Here is a 27,084-nt window from a genome sequence, read left to right as displayed (position 1 = left end):
TTCATTGTTTACTCTGTACCATCTCTGTGCGTCTTGCTCTTCTAATGGTTATGAAGAAAAAAAACTTTTCAAGACACATCTACTCGCTTGGACCAGGCACTTTCTAGCTTGCAAGTTTCTCCCGAGGACTTGGGGCTGGTTGCTCAGCCTGAAAGTACAACTGTGAGTCAAATGTATCCAGCACAACCCTCAGTTTCAGTGGGAATTCATTGTTTACTCTGTACCGTCTCTGTGCTTAAGTCAAGTACAGGACTGTTATGCAACTCCTCAGTCTTAAAGACTGATATTTTACATTTTTAAACTCTTCTGACATATTTCTTTGTTCTTTGCAGAAAAGGTACAGTTTGGCTGTTGGTCCTCCCAAAAAAGTTCCCAAAGTCAAGGGTGTAGAGTCTGCAGCAGTGCAAGCATTTCTCAGACGGCAAGAAGAAGAAAAGAGAAAAAAAGGTAAAAGTACAAAATATCTCCTAGGGGAGACTTTAAATTATTCTTTGCTATTTGTCACCTTATTCAAATTTCTTGCAAATACAGCTGCACATGTGTTTCAGAAATTTATGCATAGACCTGATCCTGAGAGAAAGCTAGAGCTAAGTAAGGGCTGGGGATGTTTACTTGCTTTCCTAAGGGGTTAAAACATTTTTCAGCTACATTAGGATTTATGGCTGGAGATTGAGAAAGCAGTTAAGGTGAAGAGCAAAAAACTATCTCAACTTTCATTAGTTTAGATTTGAAAAGTTCATCTGTGTAAAAAATGGAAAGAATTGCCATTATTCTGTCTTACCCTAGTGTTTCAATACAGTGAATTTTAAAGAGTCTCTGAGACATGATTTCTCCACTTTTATATTTTCTTTAAATAGTCTATGGAATAAACCAGTGCTGCATTGCTTCTGATGTTAATGTTTTGTTAAAGGTAACCAAATCTGATGGATTGGATGGCCCAGGTTATTCTTCCTCTCCTGGGCCAGTCATGACTGCTCCTTAATCCTGCTGCCAGGTCCAGAAGCAAGACTAAGCACAAATTCCACATGGGGCATGCTGGTACACTCTGTGCTGTCACAGCCCTTGACAATAGAATAACACAGACAAGGAATGGTACCTTTATAGGCACCCAAAATATGAGTAGCCTGATTCATTTTCTAGGAATTTTTTTTTTTGAATCTTTTTGGTATTTAGCCCCTACTCCTTGGTTTGTCTGGTATTTGGTATTTAGAGGTCTCATTCACCAGCTAGTTCATCCTGACTCTTGTCAGCAGGTCACAGACACAAGATAGAGAGCATACTTATGCAGAAAACAGCTAAGCCAGAACAGTAAAGATATAGGACAGACTGTGGAGATAGGGCACTGGGCTCTATCACATTTGTGTAATGACCAGCTGCTTGTTTATCTGCATTCAGCTGCTTCTGTGTCTCCCTTATATCCCTCTACACAGACACACCCTTTGGCTATTTTCCAGTTATTATCCTCTCAATACTCTTATTCTCTCCTCTTCCTCAACTTCCCTTAAGCATTTGATTGTAAGTTCTGTATAGTCTCAAGATTCTTTTGCTCAGACTCAGAACTCCCTCCGCTACACAGAGATCCCATAACTGCTGTACCTCCTTATACAAAGGTTCTCCACAATTTTCATAGCATCCTGGAAAGCTGCTTCCCTCAGAAAACCTTAGTGGGTTTTATTAGAGCAGCATTTCACTCAATTGCTTGCCTTTGCTGGAGCAGCTGACACAGGAGGGTGTTGGCAGACCTGGGGTCACTTTCTTGTCTATTTTGGATAGCTATCAGCCAGATAGCCTGAAGTTACTGTCCTAAGTGGTTTGTTAGTTTGGAAAATATTGACATAAAAAGTAGTGCTTTTTGCATTACTTTCTCCTGGTTTTCTTGCAGCACTGGAAGAAAAAAGGAAGAAAGAGCAGCTCTTGGCAAGGCGCATTGAACTGAAACATGACAGAAAGGCAAGAGCTATGGCCTCACGAACAAAGGATAATTTTTATGGCTATAATGGTGTTCCTGTTGAAGAGAAGCCTAAAAAGAGGAGGTCTGGTGAGAATGTTGCTCAGGCCTCAGAGGCTGAGTATGCAACAGAAGATGAAACTGAGCAACTTGAATACAGTCAGACGGAATCTGAGCATGAGCAAGAAGAATATGAAGAGAAACCATCCAAAGCTGCAGTGAAACCAAAGGCACCTCCCAAAAGTGCACCAGCACCTCTGAACTTTGCAGAGCTCTTGAGGCTTGCTGAAAAGAAACAATATGAACCAGTGGAAATAAAACCAGTGAAAAAGGTAGAAGAGAGGCCCAGAACTGCAGAAGAATTGAGAGAGAGGGAGTTTTTGGGACGCAAAAACAAAAAAGTAGAAATGCATAAGAAAAGTGAGAAGGAGATTAAGCCTACAGGGATATCCAGTTCTTCAAAAAAACTGTCTTCTCAAAAACCATCTGTAAACACAAAACTAAATAAAAGCTCTGTAGATAAACATTCCACATCTAAAAGCAGTCTATCGCTTTCTATGGGTAGTATCGATAAGAAATCCAAAGCACCAGCATTGACTGAAAAACACCCACGGTCATCATCTTCTTCCAGACTTGATCAAATGGAAAAAACCTCACAAAATGGTTCCTTAAAAAGCTCTACCGGTAGCAGTCATAATAAAGTACCTGTCAATGGTATTAGAAAGTCTGGCTCAGGCTCTCAGGTGCCACCCTCAAAACCCACGGCCAATGGGGCTCAGAGAATGCCCTCTGTGAAAGAATCCAGCCTGAAAAAGTCTGACCATGCAAAACCAGGAAAACCTGCAGCTCTTCAACATGGAATCAACTCCAATGCAAAACGATCCGGCAGCAGCTTAGGGAAAGGAGGACCTGGACATCCCGGTGGTGGTTCAAGTGCAGGACCGGGACGATCAAGCAGCAGTTCTGGTGTGGGACCGGGAAGGCCAGGAAGTGGTGTAAGCTCAGGACCTGGCAGGCCTGGCAGCAGTTCAGCCACAGGACCTGGCAGGCCTGGCAGCAACTCCAGCACAGGACCTGGCAGGCCTGGCAGCAGCTCAGCCACAGGACCTGGGCGACCGGGAGGTGGCTCAGGTGTGGGACCGGGAAGGCCGACGGGCAGCTCGAGCACGGGACCTGGGCGACCGGGAGGCAGCTCAGGCGTGGGACTGAAGCGACCGGGCGGCAGCTTGGGCACCGGACCGGGAAGGCCGGGCAGCAGCACAAACATAGGACCAGGGCGACCAGGCAGCAGCCTGGGAACAGGACCAGGAAGGCCAGGAATCAGTCCAAGCACAGGAGCCAAGCGACCAGGCAGCAGCTTGGGCACTGGCCCAGGGAGGCCGGGCATCAGCACAAGCGCAGGATCTGCGCGACCAGGCAGCGGCCTGGGCACAGCTGTGAAACCCAAGTGTACTGTCGTGTCAGAAACCATTTCTTCTAAAAACCTCGTCACAAGACCTAGCAATGGACAGATGAATGGAATGAGACCTTTTCCAGGGCATAGACCTGTGCTTCATCCACAAGGTATGTATTTATAGAACAAAGCATTTTTTCACTGTTGTGGTTTAACTCCAATGGGCAACTAAGTACTGAGCAGCTGCTTGCATGCCCTGTCCCCCAGTGGGGAGAAGAATTGGAAAAAACCCAAGTGAAACTCAGGGAAAAACAGTTTAATTGAAGCAAAATTAAACATAGCAGCTTTTAATTTATTTTATTTATTTTTACTTATGCTTGTAATTTTTGAAATACAGGGGGTGTGAAGTATCACATGAAAGAAAACTAAGCAGCCTGTGATGGATACTGGTATATGAACGCTGTTAGAAGGAAAAGAACTGAAGGGTTTCCTTCCAGCATTGCTTAAAATTTGGTCTGTAAAACTTTGTTGTGTCCTAAATAACAGATGCTTGAAGGGCGAGATGAAAAATCACTCACAGGTTTTACATTTCAGTGTTTTGGCAGATTTATCTTATCAGTGGCAAGCTGTTCTAAAAATTCATTTCTGATCAGGAGCAAGCAGTGTGGAGTGTAGTGAATAAGTGCCTGGAAAGCCCTGAGCAAAGAACAGATATCTGCTGAGTGGTTTCCTCAGGATGCCATTGCTGATCCTGATAGGTAATCTTCTCTAGCACAACTCAGGAAGTATTCTTTCTTGCTGAATTTCTAAGAAATGCTGGTTAACTTGAGGCAGAAGTTTTCCACCGTGAAGCCCAGAAATGGCTACGCCCAAGGTATAGCAAGGAGAAGTACTGTTAAATTAAAATTGTGTTCATGTTATTAGTTAATGATTTTATTCTCTCCTGTCATTTAGGTCTTGGAAGACCACCTATTAGTTACAAGAGACAAATAGAAGATGATGATGATGATGATGAATATGACTCTGAAATGGATGACTTCATTGAAGATGAAGGGGAACCTCAAGAAGAAATATCAAAACACATTCGGGAAATATTTGGCTATGACCGGAAAAGGTAAGAGAAGTAACAATTTTAAGATACTGCAGAACAAGCAGTAGAACAAGTAATTATTCTTCCTAAGAAGGGGATATTAATTCATTCCCTACTTTTTAATGTGCTACAAACTGATATTTAATTTTCAGGTACAAAGATGAAAGTGATTATGCCTTACGTTATATGGAGAGCAGCTGGAGAGAGCAACAGAAAGAAGAAGCTAGGAGGTAGGCATGGATTTCAACTTGGATACAAATTGCAAAGTTTGTTTGCTGAAGTCATAGGGCTAAGCTAGCAAATATCAACTCTGCTTTTAACAGCAAGCCTTACAATTTTTTGTAAGAAAGCTTAAGTAAAAGATGGTGGTGGATAAACTAAGTTGTGTATGTCCTTATCTATCACAAACCTTGCTTGTTAAGAACTAATAAAAACCAAAACTAATTAATTTCAAAAATAATTTTAAATTATACATTTCATTTCAAATTCCAAATTCTTTATTTGGTCCCAACCATTACAATATTCTGCTAGTTTGAGGTCTGGAAATGGTATTTTTTTTAATCTATATGTGTGTGTGTCTGTTTCTGTAGAAGCATAAAAAGTATGCTGACAAGCTTGTATAGTCACTGATTTAAATTATGAAGATGATATTTTCATGTTGGTTTTGGCCTTTGGGCTTGCAGAATTCTTATGAGATAAGCTGATTCTTTGTTTTTAAATGAGTGTTTGTGAAAGCTATAAGGGTTTTCTATATAAAATGCTAATATTGGAATGCATGGAGTCACCAAATTCTTTGGTTCTACTGAAGTTTCTATTCAGAAGGTGCCTTGAACATTAGAAGCTTGCATCTTTGAAGTTTTAAGTCAATGTTTTTATTCTTCTTGGCTCCTGAGGAATATCTGCAGCCCAAGGAAAGCTATAGTCTGGAAAGCTATATTAGGAGAAATACAAGGAACTTTAAAGTGATATTGCTGTTAACTAAACTCTCTGTTAACATCTTAGACTGAGGTTTTGCAGAGTTGAATTCCTGACTCGCTTTTTAACTACACATGTTGCATAAAGGAAGTGGAGATGAGAAACTTGAGTTAAATTAAATTTTACTTTTTCAGTGGATATGTTTCAGTAGCTGCTTTTTGGGAGAAAAAAAGACCTTGTATATTAAATGTATTAACTTTTTTATGTAATCTTTATTTTGTGACAGAAATTTTAAATATCTTTTTCCCTTGAAATACTTGATTCTGATCTTACGATTTTAAAAAAATGTTGATTTCTTAAATCTGCATTCATTCTGTAATTAAAGAAAAGCTGATATGACATTCTTCATATCAGCTGTAGTACTTTTAGCATTGTTTTTCGGGTGTGTAGAAGTAAAACATCAAGTCTGGAGTAGCAGTGTAAAGGATTTAATCTTGTTTGGCAGCTTGAGACTTGGTGTTCAGGAAGACTTGGAAGAGCTGAGGCGGGAAGAAGAAGAACTGAAACGCAAGAGACAGTCCAAGAAGCTGAGGACACGTTAACTGACTTACGGTGTTCACTTTGTTCATGTTTCTGCTCCCCTCTGCCTCCATACATCTCTTATTCTACTTCAGTTTCCATTTGCTTGTTAGAGGGCAAAAGAATATTTAAAGGGATTAAAGTACTGAAAAGCAAGGCTTTAGCTTGACCTAAATAAGATATTTATTTTTAATACTTGCCAGGGTTGTTTTTTTATGAAGAAATTAATGCACTAATGCATATTAAATGGAATAAAATTAATAGATGTTTCCATTGATTTAACCAGTTCAAGATGCCAGCAGAAATATTGACTAGCTATGCACTGACTTGGAACTGCGTGGGCCACGTACCAGTAAACCAATTTTGCATTCACTTGAAAGTAAGAAATAGCATTCTTGTTCCCTGATATTTCTTGAGACTTGGAGAGATTGCTCTATATCCTGCCCTGTTTCCCAACCTGAGCCTCAAAGTGTTAAAATGTCATCTTCTGTACAGCAGTAGCTTGGGTGTAAATTCAGCCACAGCCCACAGGTGCTTAAGGCAATAAAGTGCTGCAGATCTTTAGATTTGAGGACCCATAAAATAATTTGAACCTCTTTATTTCTAAACAGAAAAGTGCATGTCGTTTGCAAACTGTGCAGTGATGGATATGGCCAAAAAATTATGTTGGCTTTTGCTGTGTCTGGAATTCCAGTGCCAGTCTAATTCAGTATGAGAAACACACACCCTGGAAACAGAAATTTCTAGTGTTTGTATGTAACCTGTGCTTTTGGGCTCAAGCATATGCTTGGGAATTCTTCTCCTGCCCTGTAAATTTTCAGATTTATTTAACAGCTTCTGCTGCTTTACAAACTGTGTTTTTTCTTGCATTAAACATCCGATGGTTAAATTATTTAAAATGTGAAGCACTCATTTATCTAATTAGTTTTACTGTTCAGAAAGAACATCAGAATTAAGTTCTGTTAGAATGCATTTGCAGCTTTTCAGTATTAACATAATGTTAACTAGTTAATACTTGTGATTGATTTCAGCAAGCCAAAAACCTAAAATAATATGTATAGCAGGAGACTTAGTTCAGTTACTTACCTTAATGCCCATATTTGCACATTATTTCTAACTATGCATTTAAAGACTGTTTGTTTCAGTAACTGAATTTGTTTACAATCAGCACAGGATTCATGTAAGTCGACAGGAGTTGCAGAGACCTTAAGCTCAAATCTGGTGTTGCATCTATTGGTTTTCCCCAAGTTGCCCTTCAAGTCTCACCAGTGTCACTACTCAGCTTTGCTTTGAGCTCCAGGACTCCATTGGCAGCATCTGCCTTCAGCTGCTTCAGGCCATTATGTTTTAATGCTAGGAATAGGTTAAAAAGTAGAGAGCTTTGGGCATCAGTTGGGGGTGGGGAAAAAGGAAAAATTACTTTGTGGAAAAACAACAAAGGAACCTTTCCTACTGGGGCTACTCTTTAACAGTGCTGCTTCTAAGAAGCAGTTCAGATAGCAACCTGTAAGGAACAGTCTTGGAAGCTGCTGAAGTTTAAACATCTGGTTCTTAATGTAAGAAAAAACAGCTTTGCCTTTTTAAGATGTTTTCTGTCAATGGTATACCATTTCACTGCCTCAGCAAAATACTGATGTAAGTTACTGGTACAGATTCTCTAGACTATCTCAGTATTGGCTAACATGGAGCCCAGGTGAGGATACCATTGTTGTTCTGACTTTCTCTGTTAACTAACAAAAACTGTTTCTCAGTGTATACACTTGAGACCATGTAGCCTCACTGTCTAGAAGTGTGTTATATTCTCTGCTGCATTGGGACCATCTCAGATTTCCTGTTGGAGATTTCCTGGTTTCTAGAATTACCCATTCAGGACAGTGGACTTTGGGACCATGATCAAGTTCTGGGTTTGTACTTTTTTATTCTTTTTAGTTGGAAAAAGACTCGAGGTCCATCAACCCAGACAGCTATATCATCTGTGAGCAACTTCCTGCCTGGTTGGGGAGAAAAAAATCTCTTATGAAACAAAAGAAATATATTAAGTTGGAATTGGTTCAGTTGGGAAAGAAATCTGCATTTCAGACAAGTACAGGTTCAGTAAAACCTGATTATTTCACCACTTTCCAATTATTTAACCATGCAAGATCAGTTAAACTTCTTAATCTGTAAAGCACTTTGTCATTTAGATGGTGACTGGAATGTACTCTGCTAGCCTCCCTAAGACACTGTATAACTTTCTTCACACAGTGATCATTGCTTAAGTTTTGTCTATTTCATATGAAAAATTATTCAAGGACACATTTGTAATTTTACAGTCAAGAAGTACTTTCTCATAATTGACATGGAATGCTGATGGGTTTCCTATTTTGTACAAATGTTTGGCTTTTAATGTGCTTGCATATTTGTTGCATATTTGTATGTCAGCTAGGAAGGAACTAAACTAGTTTTTAAATTCCTGACCTTGTATCCAAAAACCTGTTTACTGTTTGCCAGATTAATAGAATTCATCTAATGACAGTATTTCAGTACTTCCGAAGTGCATCTGAATTTGAGGTGAAGAAAAACTGGAAGAATGCTTACATTGGTTTATCAGGATTGGATGTTCAGCTAATTTAATTGTATTTAAGGAAATTCTGGTTTGGTTTTTAGATTTTTAATTCACTGTTTGACAATGTGCCTTTTTACTAAATTGTGTCAAAAAATAATGAATGTAGGAGGATAAAAAGGTTGGTTTCTGCTATCTCAGATTCTATATCCTTAAACTTGAGAGTGTGAAATGACGTACTTTTCATAAAACCCTTCCAGGTCTGGCTTTGATTGCACAATTAAGGTAGCTACTTCTTTACTGCTAATGCTAAATCAAATGAAGGGCACTTTCTATTGATGACTACTTTTTGAAAATGTCTTGTATTTACACTTGAGCTGTATTTCACTTTACAGCAATGTCTTTTGGAGGCCAGGGTTTTGCATATCACAGGAAGCCTTAGTGTGCAACTCTGTGCTGTGCTTTAAAATAAAAATCTTTCAAGAAGTATATGAGATCTCTATGGAAATCTGGATTTATTTTTGTGTAAAGCCCAAAATATTGTCCAGGAAAACTAATTTTCTATTTTTTTTTTTGCATTTTGTAACATAATCTAGTAGCTGATACATATTTCTAGATATAGCATATTTCTGGAGACCAAAACTTGTCAGAAAATAAATATATGGAGAGACTGGTGTTTAAATTGTGGTGAATGTACTTCTATTTATTTTGGTGAGTGGGTGTGATGCAATATTAAAGTGTTAGTGTGTAAATAAGGGTGCTTCTAGTTTTAGCCAATGATTTTTTTTCCTTTGGGGATATCATGTGTGCACAGTGTCTTTTTACACAATGTGACAAAATCAGGTTAAAAACTCGTACATAGCTTACCTGCTCTCTGGTGCTGTCAAGGAAGTGTATACTTTAGCACACACCAAATGCATATAAATTTTGCAGAGTATGTACACAATAAATTACAGGCATTAAACGTTTTACTGCTATTTCTCATTGGTTTACTTTTATAAAAGATTTATCAGGATTACTTTCTGCTGTTTCCTCTGAGCTGTCACATATAGCGGTGTCAGTCTGAATGTTCTTGGAGAATGGTTCTCATGCAGCCAACAAGAAGGTATGAAAAATGTAATGGAGTCACTTAACCCTTCAGAAAAGATCTGAAAGTTCCTGGTGTCTCCTGCAGTTTAGGCTGTACATGGTATGTACTTGGAGGAACATGTATTTACAATTATAATATACCCGAGTGTGCCCATTGCCTTTGATCCTTTGCATTTGAAGTGCTCACAAGCAGCATCCTTCTGGGTTTCCATATTCCTGTGTAAGGAGTCTGAACTCCCTTGATGGCTGTCTCCTCTGGAAGGGTTTTGTGCTTTGATGGTGGAAGTAAATGACAGCTCTGATGAGCTGACGCTGTGACCCACTGCCAAATGGATGAATGGATACACATCAGTGAGCCCACCTGCCTTTATGAGGAAAAGCAATGCTTGCAGACTTGTGCTTAAAAAAACAGTCTTTAAAATATTGCAAATCTGCATTTAATGTGTCCTATGACTACCTTGTTTTGAAGGCATGAAATCATATCTTCTTTGGATCTACCTTGTATAGAATTCCATTGAGATTTTAAATGTATCTTAATAGCTGTGATCAGTCAATCTCTGCCATTGTTTCAAGGCAGAGGTGTTCTGTTCACATGGAGGGTGCTTCTACATTGAGTCATTATCTCAACCCATCCAATACAGCTACTTCTGGAAGCAAAATTGTTTTATTCAGACTGGGGAAAAACAAGTAATTACAGGTTTCCCTTGTTTGAGGGCAGCTTTTAGTTGTAGTTTATTTGGAATAAGATGTCAGTTCCACAAGACAGAACTGCAATTTGTTTATCTCATAGATAGCCTCTTCTTACCCCTGGAATTGCATATGGAAACATTTATTTTTCCATGAGCCTGGTAATCTAAAAAGCCTGGGCATACTATGCTTACCATACTCTGTGGAATGAAATTAAGGACAGAGGTAATTCCTGAAGTAATCATATATACCATGAATTTAGTTCTGACTTCTCTGTCCACAATTGTTAGTTCTAGTTTTCCATACCACCTGGTGCCTAATTTGCTTTGAGGGCTCCTCTCTTTGGTTCTTCATGGAAGTCTTGGGTTTTGCCTACATCCTTGTCCCTCCACTGGCAAATTCATGATTTCTTTGTATCCTGGATGTAACTTTCTCAACATTCCTTGCTTAAGAATAGGCAAGCATTCTGAACTGGTGCCATCTCTCATACTCTGTCTGAAAGTTGATGGCAATCAACAATTTAAAGAATCAAGAGCTTCAGTAGGTTTTTTTGGTTCAAGGAGTTGGCTTGATTCTGATTTGAAAAACATTTGAGTGTAGAGTTCCAGGTTTTGCAGTGCATGGGAATAACTGAACACATACCTGTGAACACATCGAGTACAAAAGGCTGTTTGAGTGCCTTACATGCACCTCTCCATGTATGAAACCTCTTGTGAATTCCTTCAGGAGAGGTAAGTAGCTTCCTTGAATGATGCAACTAAGGGTGCATGATGTTTGTTGTGGGTCTGTCCTCAGCTCCCTATCACAATAAGGCAATAATTCTCAGGAGAGGCACTTTATCTGGTTCTTGATCTGTACAGAATGTGCAGGAAGGGTTTCTGAAACCTCCACAGTAGTGTCAAATGTGACTGTAAATGATATGTAGACAGGCACCTGGTCCCACCTGGTCCTGGTGAATGCTGGGAGTTCAGGCAGAGGGATGTGCTGCTGTTACCACCCTCTTCCCCAGCCAAAAGGAGGGAGCCAGCAACCCCCTTATTAGCCTGGCTTCTGTTTGCCAGCTGTGTACACAGGGAATGTGGCAATGGCAGTGCACAGAGCCTGACGTGGCCCAGGGCTATGGGGAGCCCTGTTTACAAGCAGTGTGAGATGCTGAAGCTGGCAGCACAATATAACGCTTTTGTGGAAAGTCTCTTCACTATTTTTACAGTTGGCAATGAGGGCTGATGTACCTCATAGCTGCTGGCTGAAATCCAGCCTTGGTTGGTTAGTTGGTGCTTTGGAAGTGATTGTTATGACATACAAAATGGTCCCAGTGTAGATCATACACATGGGTGACTTGCTGGTTGTTCAGAACAAAGGGGAGCATTGAGATAAATAATGCTCTTAGTCATGATATTCCCAGGGCTGGAGGTGGCTTGGGTTTCATTGGGAAGCTTGTTCCTGCCAGTTGTGCTGTGGTTGGTCTGCAATTATTCCCCAGTCTCTGGTATCTGGGATGATCACTTGAGTCTATTTTAGAAGTGCAAATTTTTCCCTTAGCATGTAATATTTACGAGTTGAACTTGTAATTTCCATTCCATTACTCTGAAGTTAATTTAGACAACTCATAGCATTGTATGATTTTCTCCACTGGAGAAAATCCTTTAAAATGCTTCCTGGATAGTAGTTTCCTGTTGTTGAGAATAATTTCCCCTGACTTTTCTCTTAGCTAGCAACTGTACAGATACAGGATGTTCACAGGCAAGCAGAATAATAAGACTAGTACTTAAAGAATGAAAGTTTGAGGCTGTAGAAATGTCATTTTCCTCTTGTGTAGAGCTGAATAAAATTCCAAAGTTTTATGCTGCAAGACAAGATCCATGTCACCCCAAGACTATCATTTTGCTTTGCCCTCTCCCTTAGCACTTGAGAAATTGCAGTCTATTTTCTGTTTCATTAACCATCTTTTCTACCAAATCTTAAATAAAACATCTCAGTCAGGAAGATCTGTACTGCTGGCAAAATGCTGGTTTTTAATACATAGTGTAACCTTTTATGCAATGAGGAGTTGTAATAATAAAAGAGCTGGATGTATTGCTTGATAAATCCCAGTTTGAGAGAATTTCTACAGCTTGTTTGGTGAGAATACATGCAAAATTCTATGGCTTCACTTAAAAGAGTGTTCCCAGTGATGGGGGCAGAGGAACTACTAGAGGATACATGGAGTAGCAAGGCTGCGTGTTAGCCTGCTAGCAAGATGTTTAATTACCTAGAGATTAGTTGGCAATACTCTGTTGATGTAATACAGAGTTATTCATTGCAAATTATGTTTAGAGAAGATTTTGAGTCAGAGGGCACAGACCCAGCTTGGAATTGAAATGAGCTGGAACAGTGAGTACCAAGAAATTTGCATCTGTAGTTTGGGTGCAAGCTTAGTCAAGGGTGACTTGTAAGTCTTAAATAGAAACACTACTACCAGCAGCAGTGTGTCACTGCCATGGGGATGTGGTCACTGCCCTGGTTGCTAGGATTGTTTTGGTTATGTATGAACACAGATTTTTAAAATGTTTCCAAACATCAAACTTAGTAATAACTGTAAATATCTATCAGACTATTATTATTTCCCAGTTGTTTTTACTGTGAAATAATAAGAAAAAATTAGATGCTTGAGATTTAAGATTTAAAAGGAATGTTTTATTCTCAAACATGAGTCTATGCTAGGACCTTTGTAAAACAAAATTATTTTCAAACTATCACTTAAAAGGTTTAGATAAATGTTCATGCTGGTCATTCTGTAGCAGTTTAACTGAAGATGTACTATGCTTGCTGGGCAAATGATGTGTAGCACTTGCTGGAATCTGCAATGCCAGTTCCTGAAGGACTGATCTTGTGCTACTTTCCAAACTGAACATTGAAGCTGTAACATTCTTCATTACATCACACACAACTTCAGCACAGAAGCAGAATCAGTAGCATTAAGCATTATGTATGATGGAGAAGCTTAATGGAGGTTGTTCTAAACCTAATTATTTTCTGCTATGGCTGTATCAACAACTGTGCTCTTAGTTACTGTCTGCTTCTGGCCTTGTATCAGTGGCCTCAAGTGAGGGAGCAAAAAAATTGTATGAGCTTGCTCAGTATCTTGCTCCTTGTAAAAACATGCTACTATCATGCTTGGTCTGTCCTGTTCTGTCAGTTTTCTGGTCAGTTAAGGGGATAGAACTGGCATTTGTCATCATTAACCTTGCTGGATAAGTCCAGCTGTGTTTTCCACTGAATTGGCCATCAGACTTGCACAGCCCACTTTCCAAAAGGCAGTTTTCCAGTCTCTCTGCTATGTTGTAGGGCGGCTTAAAAAATAATAGACTAATGTAGTGAAATAAATTCATGTCAGGTTTGTATTTACGTACATGTAATTCCATAAAGTTGCAAATCAGTTTTGATACTGTCAACACAAAGGGAAGAAATCCCCACATCCCTAAAAATCCGTGTGTGGTCACAAGGCTGTTGGAGGGCCTGGAGGGGAAGCTGTAGAAGTGGGTGAGGTCACTTGGCTTGTGGAGAGGAGATGTCATTGCAGTCTACAGCTTCCTCCTGAGGGGAAGCAGGGGGCAGAGACTGATGTCGTTCTGTGGTGACCAGTGACAGGCGTGGGGGACATGGCATGCCGTGGTCAGGGGAGGTTCAGGTTGGGTATCGGGAAAGGGTTCTTCGCCCTGAGGGTGGTTGGGCACGGAACAGCTCTGCAGGGCAGTGGCCACAGCACCAGCCTGCCAGAGTTCCAGAAGCATTCGGACACTGCTCTCAGGCACAGGGTGTGCCTCCTGGGCTGTCCTGAGCAGGGCCAGGAGCTGGACTCCATGCTCCTGGGGCGTCTCTTCCAACTCACCACAGTTTGTGAGTCTATGAACAACACCTTGATTTACTGTAAACTTAAAGCTTGTTTGCAACGACTGTCCTTGACTGGACGCTGGCTGCTGCCTCTTCATCTAATTAGCCTTGAAAGTATACAATGATCTTGCATCAAAGAAGATCCTGGCTTAAGACAATCTCGACACATTTCACATTTCGCAACACCATGGCGGCTGGAAATAGCACCCAGCCCAGACGGTCACCAAGCGCTTATAAGCCTCCCCGCTCCCAGACGCTTCACAAGGGTACTGCAAAGCCCCGAGCCTCCCCAGGCGCTCCCGGCCGAGCCCAGCCCGCCTCCCTGAGGGGCGGCGCTGCCGGGCGCGGGGCCCGCCGGGAAGCGGCGCGCGCCGCCATGGCGCTGGCCGAGGAGGCGCTGCGCCGGCAGCTGGGCAAGGTGCGCGGGGCCGGGGGGAGCGGGCGCTGAGGGGAGCGCCGGGCCCGGCCGAGCCGGGATGGCAGCGCCGTGCTGGGGGTGCCTGCCGAGGGACTCCCGGGCCGGGCCGTCCTGTGCCGTCCCGTCGCATCCCGGTGTCTGCGCTGTCCTAACACAGCCCAGCTTTAAGTTGCGCCACGCATCAATTTACATCAGTCTGGTTCACGCCGTGCCTCACGACTGCAACCTTACTCTTCACTCGTCGGAAATCCATAACTTTTGTTTGTTTGTTTTGAGGGGTTGTTTTGTTTTTTGTTTGGTGGGTTTTGGTTTTTTGTGGGGTTTTTTTGTTTGTTTGTTTGTTTTGGGGGTTTTTTGGTGTGTTTTTGGGTTTTTTGGTGTCATTGCCCGCGTTAGCGCCTCCCCGCCTTAGGAGCACAGGCGCGTTGTTGTAGCATCGCTCTGATTAATTTAAATTCCCTCGTGGGAAACAGGGGAGCGTATCTAGGCTTCGGGCATGCCAGATAATTTTGGGTGAGAAATGAGGAAGGTCTGTGTCTGAGTCACCCCGTAAATCCTGATCTTTAGAAGAGGACAAAAACTGCTTGATATGAATGCCTCGTTTTGTATTATGAGTAGAAGGAGGCCAGCTGGGGAAAGATGACTTTGGTTTCACAACCAGGGTATCAACGCCTCTGAAAAATGCCCTAGGTTGTTAGACATTCATAATTAGGGAACGTTGGATTCTTTTTATTTTTTTTCTGCATGACTTTGCAGACTCCAGTGATGGGGAGAAGCTGACTGAAAGGTGTTTTTTGTCAGCAGCTCTGTTTTCCTGTAGACAGTAGAAAATAACTGTGCCATGCCCATTGCTGTCACATTGGTGCTGGGGCAGCAGACGGAAGAGAAATTCGATTTTAGCTCCTGGTTTGTGTCAATTATTCCAGGGCAGTGAGCAGCTCTCTAAGCACTGTCAGGCAGCAGTTTTGTTTGCTTAGGCAAGGTTTCCAAAAACACAGCACCAGGTTTCCTAAAGGAGAAGCAGAGACTCTAATCTAGGAAATGGAAAATATTATTTGTAACTTTGGGATGTGGGAGGATGCAAATCTCTTGGAAGTTCAGGTATTGGACTGACTGGGCACAATCTCAATGAAGCAGCAGCAATTAATTTTCTCAGCTCTCAAGAACAGCTTAAAAATGAAAAAAATTCCTAGAGGCTAATTTCTTACATATTTGACATGTTTGTGGAAAGTGACATGTTAGTAAACTCTTCTAAAATGTGTGCAGGTGGACCTGAGTTTAACTGTGTCAGTAAGAAAATAACCTTACTTTCCTAAGAGGTTCAAATTTTGGTATTCTTTTTAATGTGTGCAGAGGAGACTAAGTTTTAGTAAACTTCTGCTCATGGGGAAAGAAATGGTATATAAGGGGTGATGATTGGAATTTCAACAGCAGACCTGCAATAGCTCCAAAGCTTCTGTAATCAATTCTTTTTGATAATTTATTTCACATCAAAACTATTTATAATAATGAAAGTAATTATTACTTTCCCCTTCTTGTGTTTCTGCCTTCTATAGTGTCCTTTTCCCTATCTCTCTACAGAAGCCTTTGAAGTGAAACTTTTTTCCTTCTCTTTGTCTCCCTCTTTGCAGTACAAGTTCAGAGACCTGACCATAGAAGAGCTGAAGGATGTTAGCAAGACCTACCCCAATTTCATGTTCTCCATGAACACGTACAGTAAGAAGTGATACACTTTCTCTGAACTATTTGTGGGGATTCTTACTTGCCACAAATGCAGACTGTGTGTAATAGAATGTGAATATATTTCTGTTATGTTCCTGTCTTTATGTTGACTTGCAGTAAAATTTTTCATGCCACGTTGCTGTTCCTGAATGCCCTTCCAAGCATGCACACATATAAAAACCTTAGCAACTCATTTACTTCATCTTACTTCAACTTGTCAGTAATTATAGAAGATTGATACTTTAAATTATTTATATGTAACACCATTTCCCCCATATTTCATTATTGTATTGAAAGTATTTTGATGGCTTTAGGTTACAGAGTGTGCCTTCCAGAATCCATCAGCCTGACTGGAAATTCCCACAACATCAGAATTACCCAGGACAAAGGGTTTTCAGTCTAATGATATGCTTGGTTGTACCAATGCAATTTTTGTTAAAATTTCATTGAGGAAATATTTTAAAAGGTAGGGAGTGGCCTTAGTAATATTCTAGCCTTAGTTCTTTCAGAAGCAGTGTATTTGATTTCTAAAGAAAAATCACTGTTGTATATTTGTAGTTGTGGATGGGATTGCTATGCTAGATTTGAAAGGAGTTATTTCTTATTAACTGTATTTTTAATTTCAGCCTTCAAGGATGGATCCCAGAAGGACCTCCTGAATTTTAGTGGCACTGTTCCAGTGAAATATGGTAAGATAAATCAAATGTAATTGACCATAATAGTTATCACTCTAAATGTAGAATGTGTTGGGTGCTGCCTCTTAAGAGTTCACTGTGCAGTGTCTCCAAAGGGGACTAGAAAATACTTTGTTTGAATTGGCAGAAGTCACTTCTACTGCACAAACAAGTGCACAGATGCTGAAATAAGGTGCTATTAATTAAATAAGTAAATTAACTATTTAAAAGCTACTGTTGTTTGAGACCATGTTGAAAGCTCTTTGATGCTAATGGAGCTTGTGTGAACTCTCTAAGACCTACACTTGTATAGTCAGTGTCCAAAAATAACTTGTAGGCAATGTTTTTGTTTTCAACTTAAAGCATTTGAAGTCTGCTGCAAAGCTCTTTATAGATGCTTTTTTGCACTAGGTGTGAAGTCATAAAATAGGTATGAAATGTGTGCATGAAACCTTTCTTTGCTGGGAAAAGGGGACACGGTGGCTGAGAGAGGACCCTGGGAAGCAAAATGAGCAACAGACCTTTATATTAAGAAAGGCACAATAAGTAGCATTTCAAGTTGGTCTGGTTTTATTAATTAGCCTAAGTAATAGAAATATTTTCCAGTGTGAATCTGGAAGTGCTCTGTCAGGCTTTTTTCCTTTGTTACCACCACGTGTGAATTACATCACACACGACTGGTTTTGAGTGCCTCTTGTCAGTGCAGAAGTTAATAATGGCTCTTATTTTAGCAGGTAATTCCTATAACATACCTGTTCGCCTGTGGATCCTGGATTCTCATCCCTTTGCTCCCCCCATTTGCTTCCTGAAGCCGACTGCAAACATGGGCATTGCAGTGGGGAAACACGTGGATGCACGGGGCAGGATTTATTTGCCCTACCTGCAGAACTGGAGCCATGTAAGAGGTGGCGTGGCTGACAGGGGAGGGAAGCTCTTGGGAATACTGCAGGGTATCATCTGGAGCTTTCAGGCAGTTTGAGGCTTGCAAAGACACTTGGAATTAATTCTAATGAAAAAAGGGACTGATTCTTCACAAAGCAATGTAAGCCTCCTGATGCTTTATTGCTGTGAATAGTGAGACCAGCTGAGTGTCCCTCAGGAAAGTTCAGTGTAAGTTTCTGCCTTTTGGGTATGTCTCTTTTGGCAGAACTCTGAAACAGCACAGAGATTCAGAAGTCAGTGCTGTTGCTAAATGATTTTATGCACTGTATTAAACTACTCATTTAAATATGACTGCCAGGCCAGTAAAAGTTATTCAGTGAATGCCAGCTTTTGTAAATGAATGGGCTGTGTTTTACATTATTAATACAGAAATTCCTAAGGGAACTCCTGCTGACTTCACAGTGTGTTTTACCTGGAGGAGGACTGAAATGCCAGAACTCTGGAGAGTTGAGCTCATCTAAGAACACTGAAGTAACTTCTCTTTAGCTAGGATTTGTCCCTTTTATAATACTGGATGTGGCCATATCAAAGGCTTCCATATATTCAGTGGATGCCTTCAAAAACTCCTAGCACTGGTAATTTCGATTTTCAAATTCCTTTTGTTAAATTCCTCATGCTCCTGTTTGGAAAGTATCTTCTCAAAGTGATGGTTTTCTTACCCTTAGGTGTTTGTGTGAATGTTAAGAGTGTCAGTACTTACAATTTGATTAAATTTTGTATGGCTCTGGCAGTTCATAGCTGATAGCACTACATGAAATAGCTGTTCAGCTGTTTTGTCTTCTGTTTGTCTGCTGTATTTCAGCCTAAATCAACTGTCATTGGATTAATCAAGGAAATGATTGCAAAGTTTGAGGAAGAACTCCCTTTGTACTCACTGTCATCTTCTGATGCAGCCAGGCAATCAGAACTTCTCTCCTATATTGCAAAGATTACTGAAGGTGGGGATGTTTTCATGGACTCATTTCTAATGTTTTTATAAAATATATTCATTTATTGTCATTACTTGATGTCACAAAGAAACCTACATGGTTTATATTTTACAAATTTTATGACCATGGTCTGTATGCACACCTGTAACAGCAGCAAAGGGAGTGCTGGTTTTGTGGTATTAGTGTTTAACTTCTTGCTGTTGTCACACTTGTGTATTTCTACTTAGTGAAAAAAACCATTCCTGTCTAGAGAGGAATATTTGTTTTACGCCTTGCAAGTTGTGATGGATTTTCTGTGGTCAGTCTTGACTGCTGTTTTGAAAAAGTCCATGTAACTTGATTGAACTCTGGCACAACCATGATCCTTTAGGAAGCAGCAATACTTGTATTGGTACAGTGTGGACCAGCACCCAAGTTTGTGGTTTTCTTTTAATTGCAGGAGAGACTGACATGAAATCGAGGAGTAAAACTGGAAGCAGAAATGAAGGATGTTTTAACAAAATTACTGTTGTTGGAGCTGGAGATCTTGGCATTGCATGTGTACTAGCAGTTGCAGCAAAGGTACATAATGATTAAAAATAGCAAGAGGCCTGTTTAAGAAAGAGGATTCCAATCTAGTTCTTAATATCTGACACTAAGGAATATCTCCTCAGTTTTAACAACTGTCACTGCATAGGTCATTTGTCTCTTCAGTTAACTCAGGGACATGCAGAGGTGTTAGTTTGCTGCCCTGGTTTCTCAGTCAGCATTTTTAATTCACAGGGTTGAGTATTGAATTCACTTACTTTGAAAATCCCTGAAGGATTCTTGTCTCAGCAGTAGCCTCTTCCAGCTGGGATCTCCTAGTTCCCTGGAAAAGGATGGACTGTAGATGGGCTGTACTTCATCTCAGCTGTGTGTTAGATACAACAGTAACAGTATTTTTTAACAGTAGTTTTTAGCAACAGTAACAGTAATTTTTGACTTCCTAGAGATATTTTAGGAAGTCTAACTGGAAAAAACACATTACAAAACAAACAAAAACCTCACAAAACTAAGTCCTTTTCCTTGTAATTTGGCTGTAATTTTGACCAATAATTTTGTTTGATTTGTACACAGTACAGCAAACAATGAAATGGGAGGAATTTTGGTTTTTATTCCTCACTCCCACATGGACAAGTTTTGTTTTGGTTTATTATTGATCTGTATTATTTTTATTCATACAGGATATTGCAGACAAGGTGGTTCTTTTGGACCTTTCTGAAGGTGCAGCAAAAGGAGGGACCATGGATTTGGAGATTTTTGCTGTGCCAGATGTGGAGATCAGCAAAGGTATGAGATGTTTTTGCTGGAACAGGAGTGGGTGCTACACTGTGTGTGCTTGTGCTCATTTTAACAAGAGCAGGACACCTGGGGAGATACAGTGGCACATAGGCTGTCTTTTTTCAAAAGTCTATACTTGCAGGTAAGAAGCTAATGCTGAAATTGGACTCATGCAGAAATACAGAGAAGCCAAGCTAGAACTTTTTGTCATGGGCAGAGGGAGGGAGGGAAGGGGGAAAATATTTGCATAGGAATTAGTGAAGGCTGTGAAAGCAGTGTTCAAAAGGCTGACAAATAAAGGTGTGCTTCCAAGTGCTGCTTTTCTAGCTGGATGTTCATTAAACATGCACATGGCCCATAGTGAGTCCTTGATCTCTATCACTGCATACTCAAACAATGAGTTCTTAATAACTTTGTCCTCAGTCAGCTGTGAGCATACAAATCAACAGAGTCAGTGCCATGTCTCTTTAATTAGTGATTAGTTATAGCCTTTGATGGTTGCAGAGGTTGAGGCCATGAGAAGTTTTTCCACAGGGAAAGCTGGAGATGAATTGAGTAACATTCTTCCTTGCTTATGTGTCATGTTCCCATGTTCCTTGCACCCTTTGCAAGATTAAATGAGGGGTTTTCTTATGCTTCTCTTTTCATTTATCTTACTTTGGGGACAGGGACTAGTTCTGGTTCCACCAAGCATCTTTGTGGCTTATTCTGCACCTGGCATTGCCTGCTGTACATTCTTTGATCTTATCTTGCAGGTTTTACTGCTAGCACACCTTTTTGCCTGAACCCTGGTTGTGCAACTGCACCACAGATCTGTTTGTGCCTCTCTGGTTGCCTGCTGTATGTTTGCATTTAGCTGTGGTACAAGAAGCTTGGTAGTGTTACAATACTGCAAAATGCTGGTACACTGTCACCTGCTATTTTAGTATGTTTATATCTAATTTTGGGGCAAGCTAGTATTAATTATATCCTGCTTAGTATGGTTTTAATTTGTCAGTGCATTAGACCTCTGCTTTGGCTTCAGCTGGTTCCAAAAGTGGTGCAACAGACAAATCATCCTCTTTCTCTGTCCAGGCTGATCACCTGTGTGGCACTCAGATATTCAGAGATACCTGCTCAAGGCAGCTTTGACTTATAAATTCCTGCAGCAAGTGTGGTTGTGTGTTTCTTTGGGCTAATAAGTATAATTTGTCTTTTATTTGAGTTAATAAAGAGACTTTTGGAGTGCTTTTCATAGTTGTCTACATGCCCTTATATTAAGGTATAAGATCAAAAATTATAGAAGAAGCCTCAGATAAAGGAGTAAATCTTTCCCCTTCTTTAACAGTTGGAATAAAAGTTAAGGAGCCTTTTCACTGTTTTTTTTTTTCTTTCTTGACAAGAAAACTTGGAAAAGTTTATCTGTCAAAGCTGTCTAGATGTCTTCTGGTCTCTGCTCTGTAACCTTGGACAAATTGTAGTCTACCTTTTTTGTTTGACACCTATAAAACAGGAAAGTAGCTCTGTGGGAGAGCTGTGTTTTATGGGTGCTGTGGAAGTGCCCTAAATTGCACACTGGGGGATAGGAGGGAGACAGGAGGCAAAGAATCCCTAATTAAGCTGGATGCTGTAGTTCAGCCTTTAGAACAGCTCTTGGTTTTGCATCCAAAACTCAGTAGAATGACATAAATTTCAAAATTTAATTTCTTTCTATTTTCAGATTTTTCTGCTTCAGCTGATTCCAAAGTAGTGGTGCTTACAGTTAATTCTCTGGGTAATGCTCAGACTTACCTTGATGTCATACAAAGCAATGTGGATTTGTTCAGAGGAATTATTCCAGCAGTGTCCCACTACAGTCAGAATGCCATTCTCCTTGTTGCTTCTCATCCAGGTATGCTGGTACTTTGCATAAGCTTCTGCCCCTCACCTGGCTGCTTCTCTTGCCTGTTTTAACAATATGTTACTGCTGAATACACCTGGTCAGTCACAAATTCTTGCTACTCTGAAAGATGTTTTCCTTTTCAGCTTTGAGCAGGACACTGTTTTTTCTTTACTGTTACAAGATAAAAGAAAATAATGTACTTTGTTTTGGTTAACAGGTATGTATTTCTGTATGTTTCTGTGCATAGTTTCAACCTGTGTCTACATCATTAGCATCCATTGGCTGTTGTCTTGTCAGTTGTGAGTTTTATGTGCACATTTCTCCTTGCAGGAAGGATAGATCCATGTGGGTTATGTGCCATATAATCACACAGGCTACTCAGATACAAAGTATAGCATTAATAGTAAATATTGCAGCTAGATTTTGGTGGAAGGTTTAAATTTCCAGGCCAGTGGTACTGTGAACTAAGACAAAACAAAAGCTTAGGAAAAGGAAAGAAGTGTAAGCCTCTGTCCTGTAATGCATTGAAGACAGCTCTTCCTACTCTCTTACCATTATTGTTCTTATTTTTTCACTTCTTCCCCACTCAACTTTGTGTTTTAGGTTGAAATAAACTACCAATGTGTTCTTACATGCTTATGCCTTTTCTAAAGTAAATAAGTCCAGAGTTTTTCATAATGATGATTCAAAAGTTGCAGTTGAGTTGAATTTTGAGTGGTCCTTCATTGACAACATTATTTTTTCTTTGACATTTAGTTGAAGTAATGACATTTGTGTCGTGGAAGCTGAGCTCATTTCCCAAAAGCAGAGTAATTGGAGTTGGTGCCAACCTCGATTCAGAGAGATTTCGGTACATTCTGACCAACCTTTTGAAAGCAGAGGTGCTGGCAAAAGATGCCTGGGTTATTGGTGAACAAGGGGAAGACAAAGGTAAAGTAATGCTTTTTTATGAGCATGAGCATGTAATGTCCTGGCAGTGCCTGAGTAACTGAATAATGAATGAATAATTGAGAAAAGTAATGAAGATAATGAGAAAAGCAATAAGAAGAGTGGTAAATTCTCATAATAATGGCTTTAAGTAATGCAGTTGTGGGGTGCCAAATCTGTAGACCTGGAGTAGCAGCAAAAGAATTTGCCATTTGTCACAGGAAATAACAAAAAAAACCAAAACAAACAACAACCTCAAATGCTTTTTTTTTTTGGTTGTTTCTCTTTAGTACCATCATGGACCAGCTGTAATGTAGCTGCAAATCAAACAGAAGCAATGGCTGCTCGTAACTCAAGGGAAAAGGTGGCTAACAGGTAGCACCATTATAACCCTTTTTATATTTTTTTTCCTTCATGTTTAGGCACTTGGTGTTTACATGTTCTTCAGCTCTTTATGAAGTGGGGGAAGCTTCCTCTAAAATGTTCATACATTGAATTTATAGGAAATTGTAGGTCAAGTTGTCATTCACTTTTATGGATCTGTATATGGCCACTGTTTTTCTGAAGTTCTTACTGACATTGTGCCTGTGGCAATGTAAAGAGACCACAATATACAGCAGAATATCAGAGCTGTTTGATTGTGTATTTAAAACAAATACTGGACAAGACTTCTGGCCCACTTTTCTCAGAGGTTGTGTTGGAAGCATTTTCTTCCAAGTCAAGCACCAGTCTGGATGAATTTAACTGACTTAATTATCAGTTACACCTCTTGACAGAAAAGATAATTGTTACAAGTATAGAGAAAAATTATTGTAAAGAAATTATTTTCAACAAATTTTTATTATATTGTGTTGTTTTCCAACACAGACAATCATATTTTTATAGTACACTTTACCTGATAAGGTACACTTAAACCTGTATTTTGGGTTTTACATAAAAACCAAAACAAAAATAATTACAATCTCAGCATCACGTTTTTCTTCTTTTCCTGGTTTATGTGTAGAGCTATGGAAGTCCTGAAGGGAAAAGGTCAGAGATCTTGGTCTGTTGGGCTCTCAGTTGCTGATTTGGCTGACAGCATTCTGAAAGATAAAAGAAAGGTTCATTCTGTATCCACTCTGGCAAAGGTAAATGTGTTATTAATACCTTTTGGTTGGCACTGTAATTATATTATTTATACCAGATATGCAGATATGTCCATTAATTCTAGCAGCACAGACATCTCAGTGTTCTGAAGTAGTGCTGCTGCCATTACTTTCTTCCAATAACAGCTCTCAGTTCAAGTCCAAAAATGAGCAAAAATCACATACTGTTTTAACCTGAAAGCAATAGTAAAACTGGATTATTCTCATAAAAATACAAGTCCAAAGAGAAAATACATTTAAGGTTGCTGCCCAGCACCCCTAGAATGGCTGGGTTTGGCAAATAAAAAGTGAATTGTAGTTCCAGAGTACTTAGTATTAAATGTAGGCTTTTTTAGGAGCCAAAAGAGTTTTGTATCTTTTCTGAAAGTGCAAAATGCATTTTCTGCCAGCATTTTATTTGATTAAGTTTGAAACAGCTGCTTTTTTACTACTTAGTACTTTCCTTAAGAGGAAAAGATTATGAAGCAATAGTTAATTTAAAATTGTAGACTGAATTTTGTTTGAAGTTTCTCTAAGAAGCTTCACTAAAGCATTAGGTCATTCCATATGATGAGAAAACCCATGTAGAAACATTTATTTGTCGCTTTAGTTTAGAGCCTTCAGAAGGACAATTTGCTTGTTCCTGTACAGGGAAGTTCAGCTGGCTGCTTATTTTATTGAGTGCAAGCACATACCTAATTAAATCATTATGTTTCAAGTGAAGTTTTTAATCATTCCTGAACTAAATATAGATACAGAGGAATCACAAGTCTCTTAAAGTATCTACAGAATGGAAAATGTCCCAGATTACAAAAATAAACACAATCTACAATGTAAACTTGAATTATAGGGATACAAGTTTGATAAATTCTTCTGCAGAATCTGTATGGGATCAATATTTGAGACATTTTCCACCGTTCTTAGGCTGCATTATTTAATTTACTTTGTTCAGTCCTAAAAGAACTGATACTGTACTATGAAGTGTCCCTGCTTGTTCTAGCAAAGAATTGGTGTTTAGTGGTAGAAACTTTGTCTGCATTATAGACATCTATCTATTTTGGAAAAATCCCCCAATTGTGGCCTGGTTCACAAATTTTTATCTTCATGGTAATATTTTACCATTTCTATACAGTAACTCACTGCACAGTATCTAAAATTAATAGAATTTGACCTATCCAAACATGCCATATGTTGGAATATCCCTGCTTAATTAAAATAATCAAGTAATTTTGTGTAATTGTACACTTTTGTGTAGTTGCAGCAGAAATAAGTAACTGTATGTGACAGTGTTCTTTGTGTCTTGTTTCAGGGGTGCTGCAATATAAACAGTGAAGTGTTCTTAAGTCTCCCGTGTGTTCTTGGAGCCAGTGGAGTGATTGAAATGGTCAGACTGGAGGAAGACCCACTGGTGCAAGAGAAACTGCAGAGCAGTGCAGGCTCAATTCATGACCTGCAGCAGCAGCTGAAACTGTAAGGAAGCCCAAGGGAAGCCTCTGTGCCTGCTCACTGAAGCTGGAGATCTGCAAGGCAGAAGAGGTTGCTTTGTATATAGGGATTTCTGTAGAAAGCAGGAAGCTTTGTTCCTTTACTTTCCAAAAGTGCTTTCTCAGTTTAGGTTTAAATAATTTAATACCACACTGTATGGCAATATTTTCTTCGACAAGTGCACTTTTGGTAGCCAAAATGAGGCAGGTAACACGCAAGAATGTTTTACCTAAATTCAGGTGCCACTTGCCTGTGGGTTTTGGCTGCCAGTTATAGCCTGATTCCTGGGTTATTCTTAGCTTTTTGCACCTCTTTACAAGGCAAAAGAGAGGGGCTTACCCAGCTCTGCAGAAACTCCAGCATGCAGAGCCCACTTGAACCTTTCCTCACAGCTTTCAAATGCTGTATCTGAGGCTTGTTTAGGGTACAGTCACACTGCAGCTCCACAGGCACTGGGGATGCAATTCCACAGCTCCATCTTCCATGGCTGTCGATGCTCTTATGTCAATGGACTCCTGGTATTTTGCTATTTACTAAGGGGAACGTGGTGTTCACAGTATCCTTCAAACCTGAACTATTGGCTATGGATTTCTGTTCACACTTTATCATGTCTGAAATACTCCAATCATGACCTGCTTGCTTTTATTTCATGAGGATATTCAGAGCACTGAAGCACCTGCAGTTCTCACTACACACGGGCAGCACTGGAACAGGGGCTCTTCCTGAACGGGAGGAGCAGGAGCTGGGCTTCAAATAAAGATAAAAGATAAAATCCAGCAGTTAAACGGCACAGGAGTATCTGCACATTCAGACGTCAAACCAAAGCTGGCTGGGAGCTTTACATCAGCCTCAGGAGAAGGCAACAGAACCTGTACCCTCCTTCCTGGAGGCCAGGGATGTGATGGAAAAGCAGGATGTGGATTTGTAGGTAAAAAACAGATGGTTTTGTAGATCAAGGGGATTTTTGGGTTCTAACCTCTGGATTTACTACTGGCACAAGACTGTGTTACTCCTGATTGATTATACCTCAGCATCACATGGCAGGCACAGGGGACTTGGGCTCCACTCCTGCTGTGTGCAGCTCAGGAATGTCATTCTGTGTTTACACTTTGAGAGGCGGCTGGTTGGAAATTTTCCAAATATTGTTGGAAATTTGTTCTGAGGAAAAGTAGGATCTATGGCAGAGCAAAAGATCTGATCCTTTGTGCCTTCCAGTTCCATCTCACAAAGAGCCAGACACGCAGAGAGTTCTGAGTGTATGCTGATCTCAGATCTGGATTAAACATAGAAGAAAAAAACCTTCAATAATTCAGACCTTTTTTTTTTTTAATACCCAAATGTCTTTCTCTATAGTGGTAAATAATGGGGCAAAATTAGTGATGGCTGCAGGTAACCAACTTTGCTGCTATATTTTTTAAAAGCTGCACTTTGGGGTTTGGTTTTCTTCACTTACTTTGTAAAAAAAAAAAAATATGAATTTAAGGTTTTACATTGTTTTTCATGGTGGTGCTTCTCATCTGTTGAGCATTTCTCTTCATGCGAATACTCAAGCTGCTGTTTACTTAGCTTGGTGTTTATGTAACA

General features: G+C 40.0%; 2 protein-coding genes across 8 annotated transcripts in view; both read left to right on the top strand.

The window, feature by feature from the left end:
- The window catches only part of SPTY2D1 (SPT2 chromatin protein domain containing 1), a 25,388-nt gene extending 8,470 nt beyond the window's left edge, over nt 1-16,918 (top strand). The window contains exons 2-8 of one of the 2 annotated variants that reach the window (XR_005627245.1): nt 333-447; nt 1,883-3,511; nt 4,296-4,455; nt 4,584-4,661; nt 5,852-5,958; nt 16,166-16,250; nt 16,883-16,918. Coding sequence is in view for 1 of the 2 variants with exons in the window: in XM_039707193.1 (XP_039563127.1) it covers nt 333-447; nt 1,883-3,511; nt 4,296-4,455; nt 4,584-4,661; nt 5,852-5,948 (2,079 nt within the window). In the remaining variant the exon portion in view is untranslated. Of the gene's footprint in view, nt 1-332; nt 448-1,882; nt 3,512-4,295; nt 4,456-4,583; nt 4,662-5,851; nt 9,437-16,165; nt 16,251-16,882 lie in introns of those variants that run through there. The other variant, XM_039707193.1, reaches the window with a different exon arrangement.
- Nucleotides 14,397-26,971, top strand: UEVLD (UEV and lactate/malate dehyrogenase domains). Of its 6 annotated transcripts, none has more exons than XM_039707197.1 (12): nt 14,397-14,534; nt 16,166-16,250; nt 16,883-16,945; nt 17,665-17,828; nt 18,675-18,810; nt 19,241-19,362; nt 20,007-20,112; nt 21,803-21,973; nt 22,721-22,894; nt 23,182-23,266; nt 23,895-24,018; nt 25,325-26,971. In XM_039707197.1, the coding sequence occupies exons 1-12, from the start codon at nt 14,493-14,495 to the stop codon at nt 25,487-25,489; spliced, it is 1,437 nt and encodes a 478-aa protein (XP_039563131.1). In that variant the 5' UTR covers nt 14,397-14,492; the 3' UTR covers nt 25,490-26,971. The 6 variants fall into 6 exon arrangements, with proteins under 6 accessions (XP_039563131.1, XP_039563130.1, XP_039563132.1 ...); XM_039707196.1 differs by having other exon boundaries at nt 17,662-17,828; XM_039707195.1 differs by lacking the exon at nt 14,397-14,534 and adding an exon at nt 14,551-14,832.
- The last annotated feature ends 113 nt before the right edge of the window (nt 26,972-27,084 follow it).

This window comes from Passer montanus, unplaced genomic scaffold, assembly GCF_014805655.1.
Source record: "Passer montanus isolate IOZ18808 unplaced genomic scaffold, ASM1480565v1 scaffold2, whole genome shotgun sequence".
NCBI lineage: Eukaryota > Metazoa > Chordata > Aves > Passeriformes > Passeridae > Passer > Passer montanus.
The sequence above is the reverse complement of the archived record's forward strand: the minus strand, read 5'-3'. Positions and strand labels throughout refer to the sequence as shown.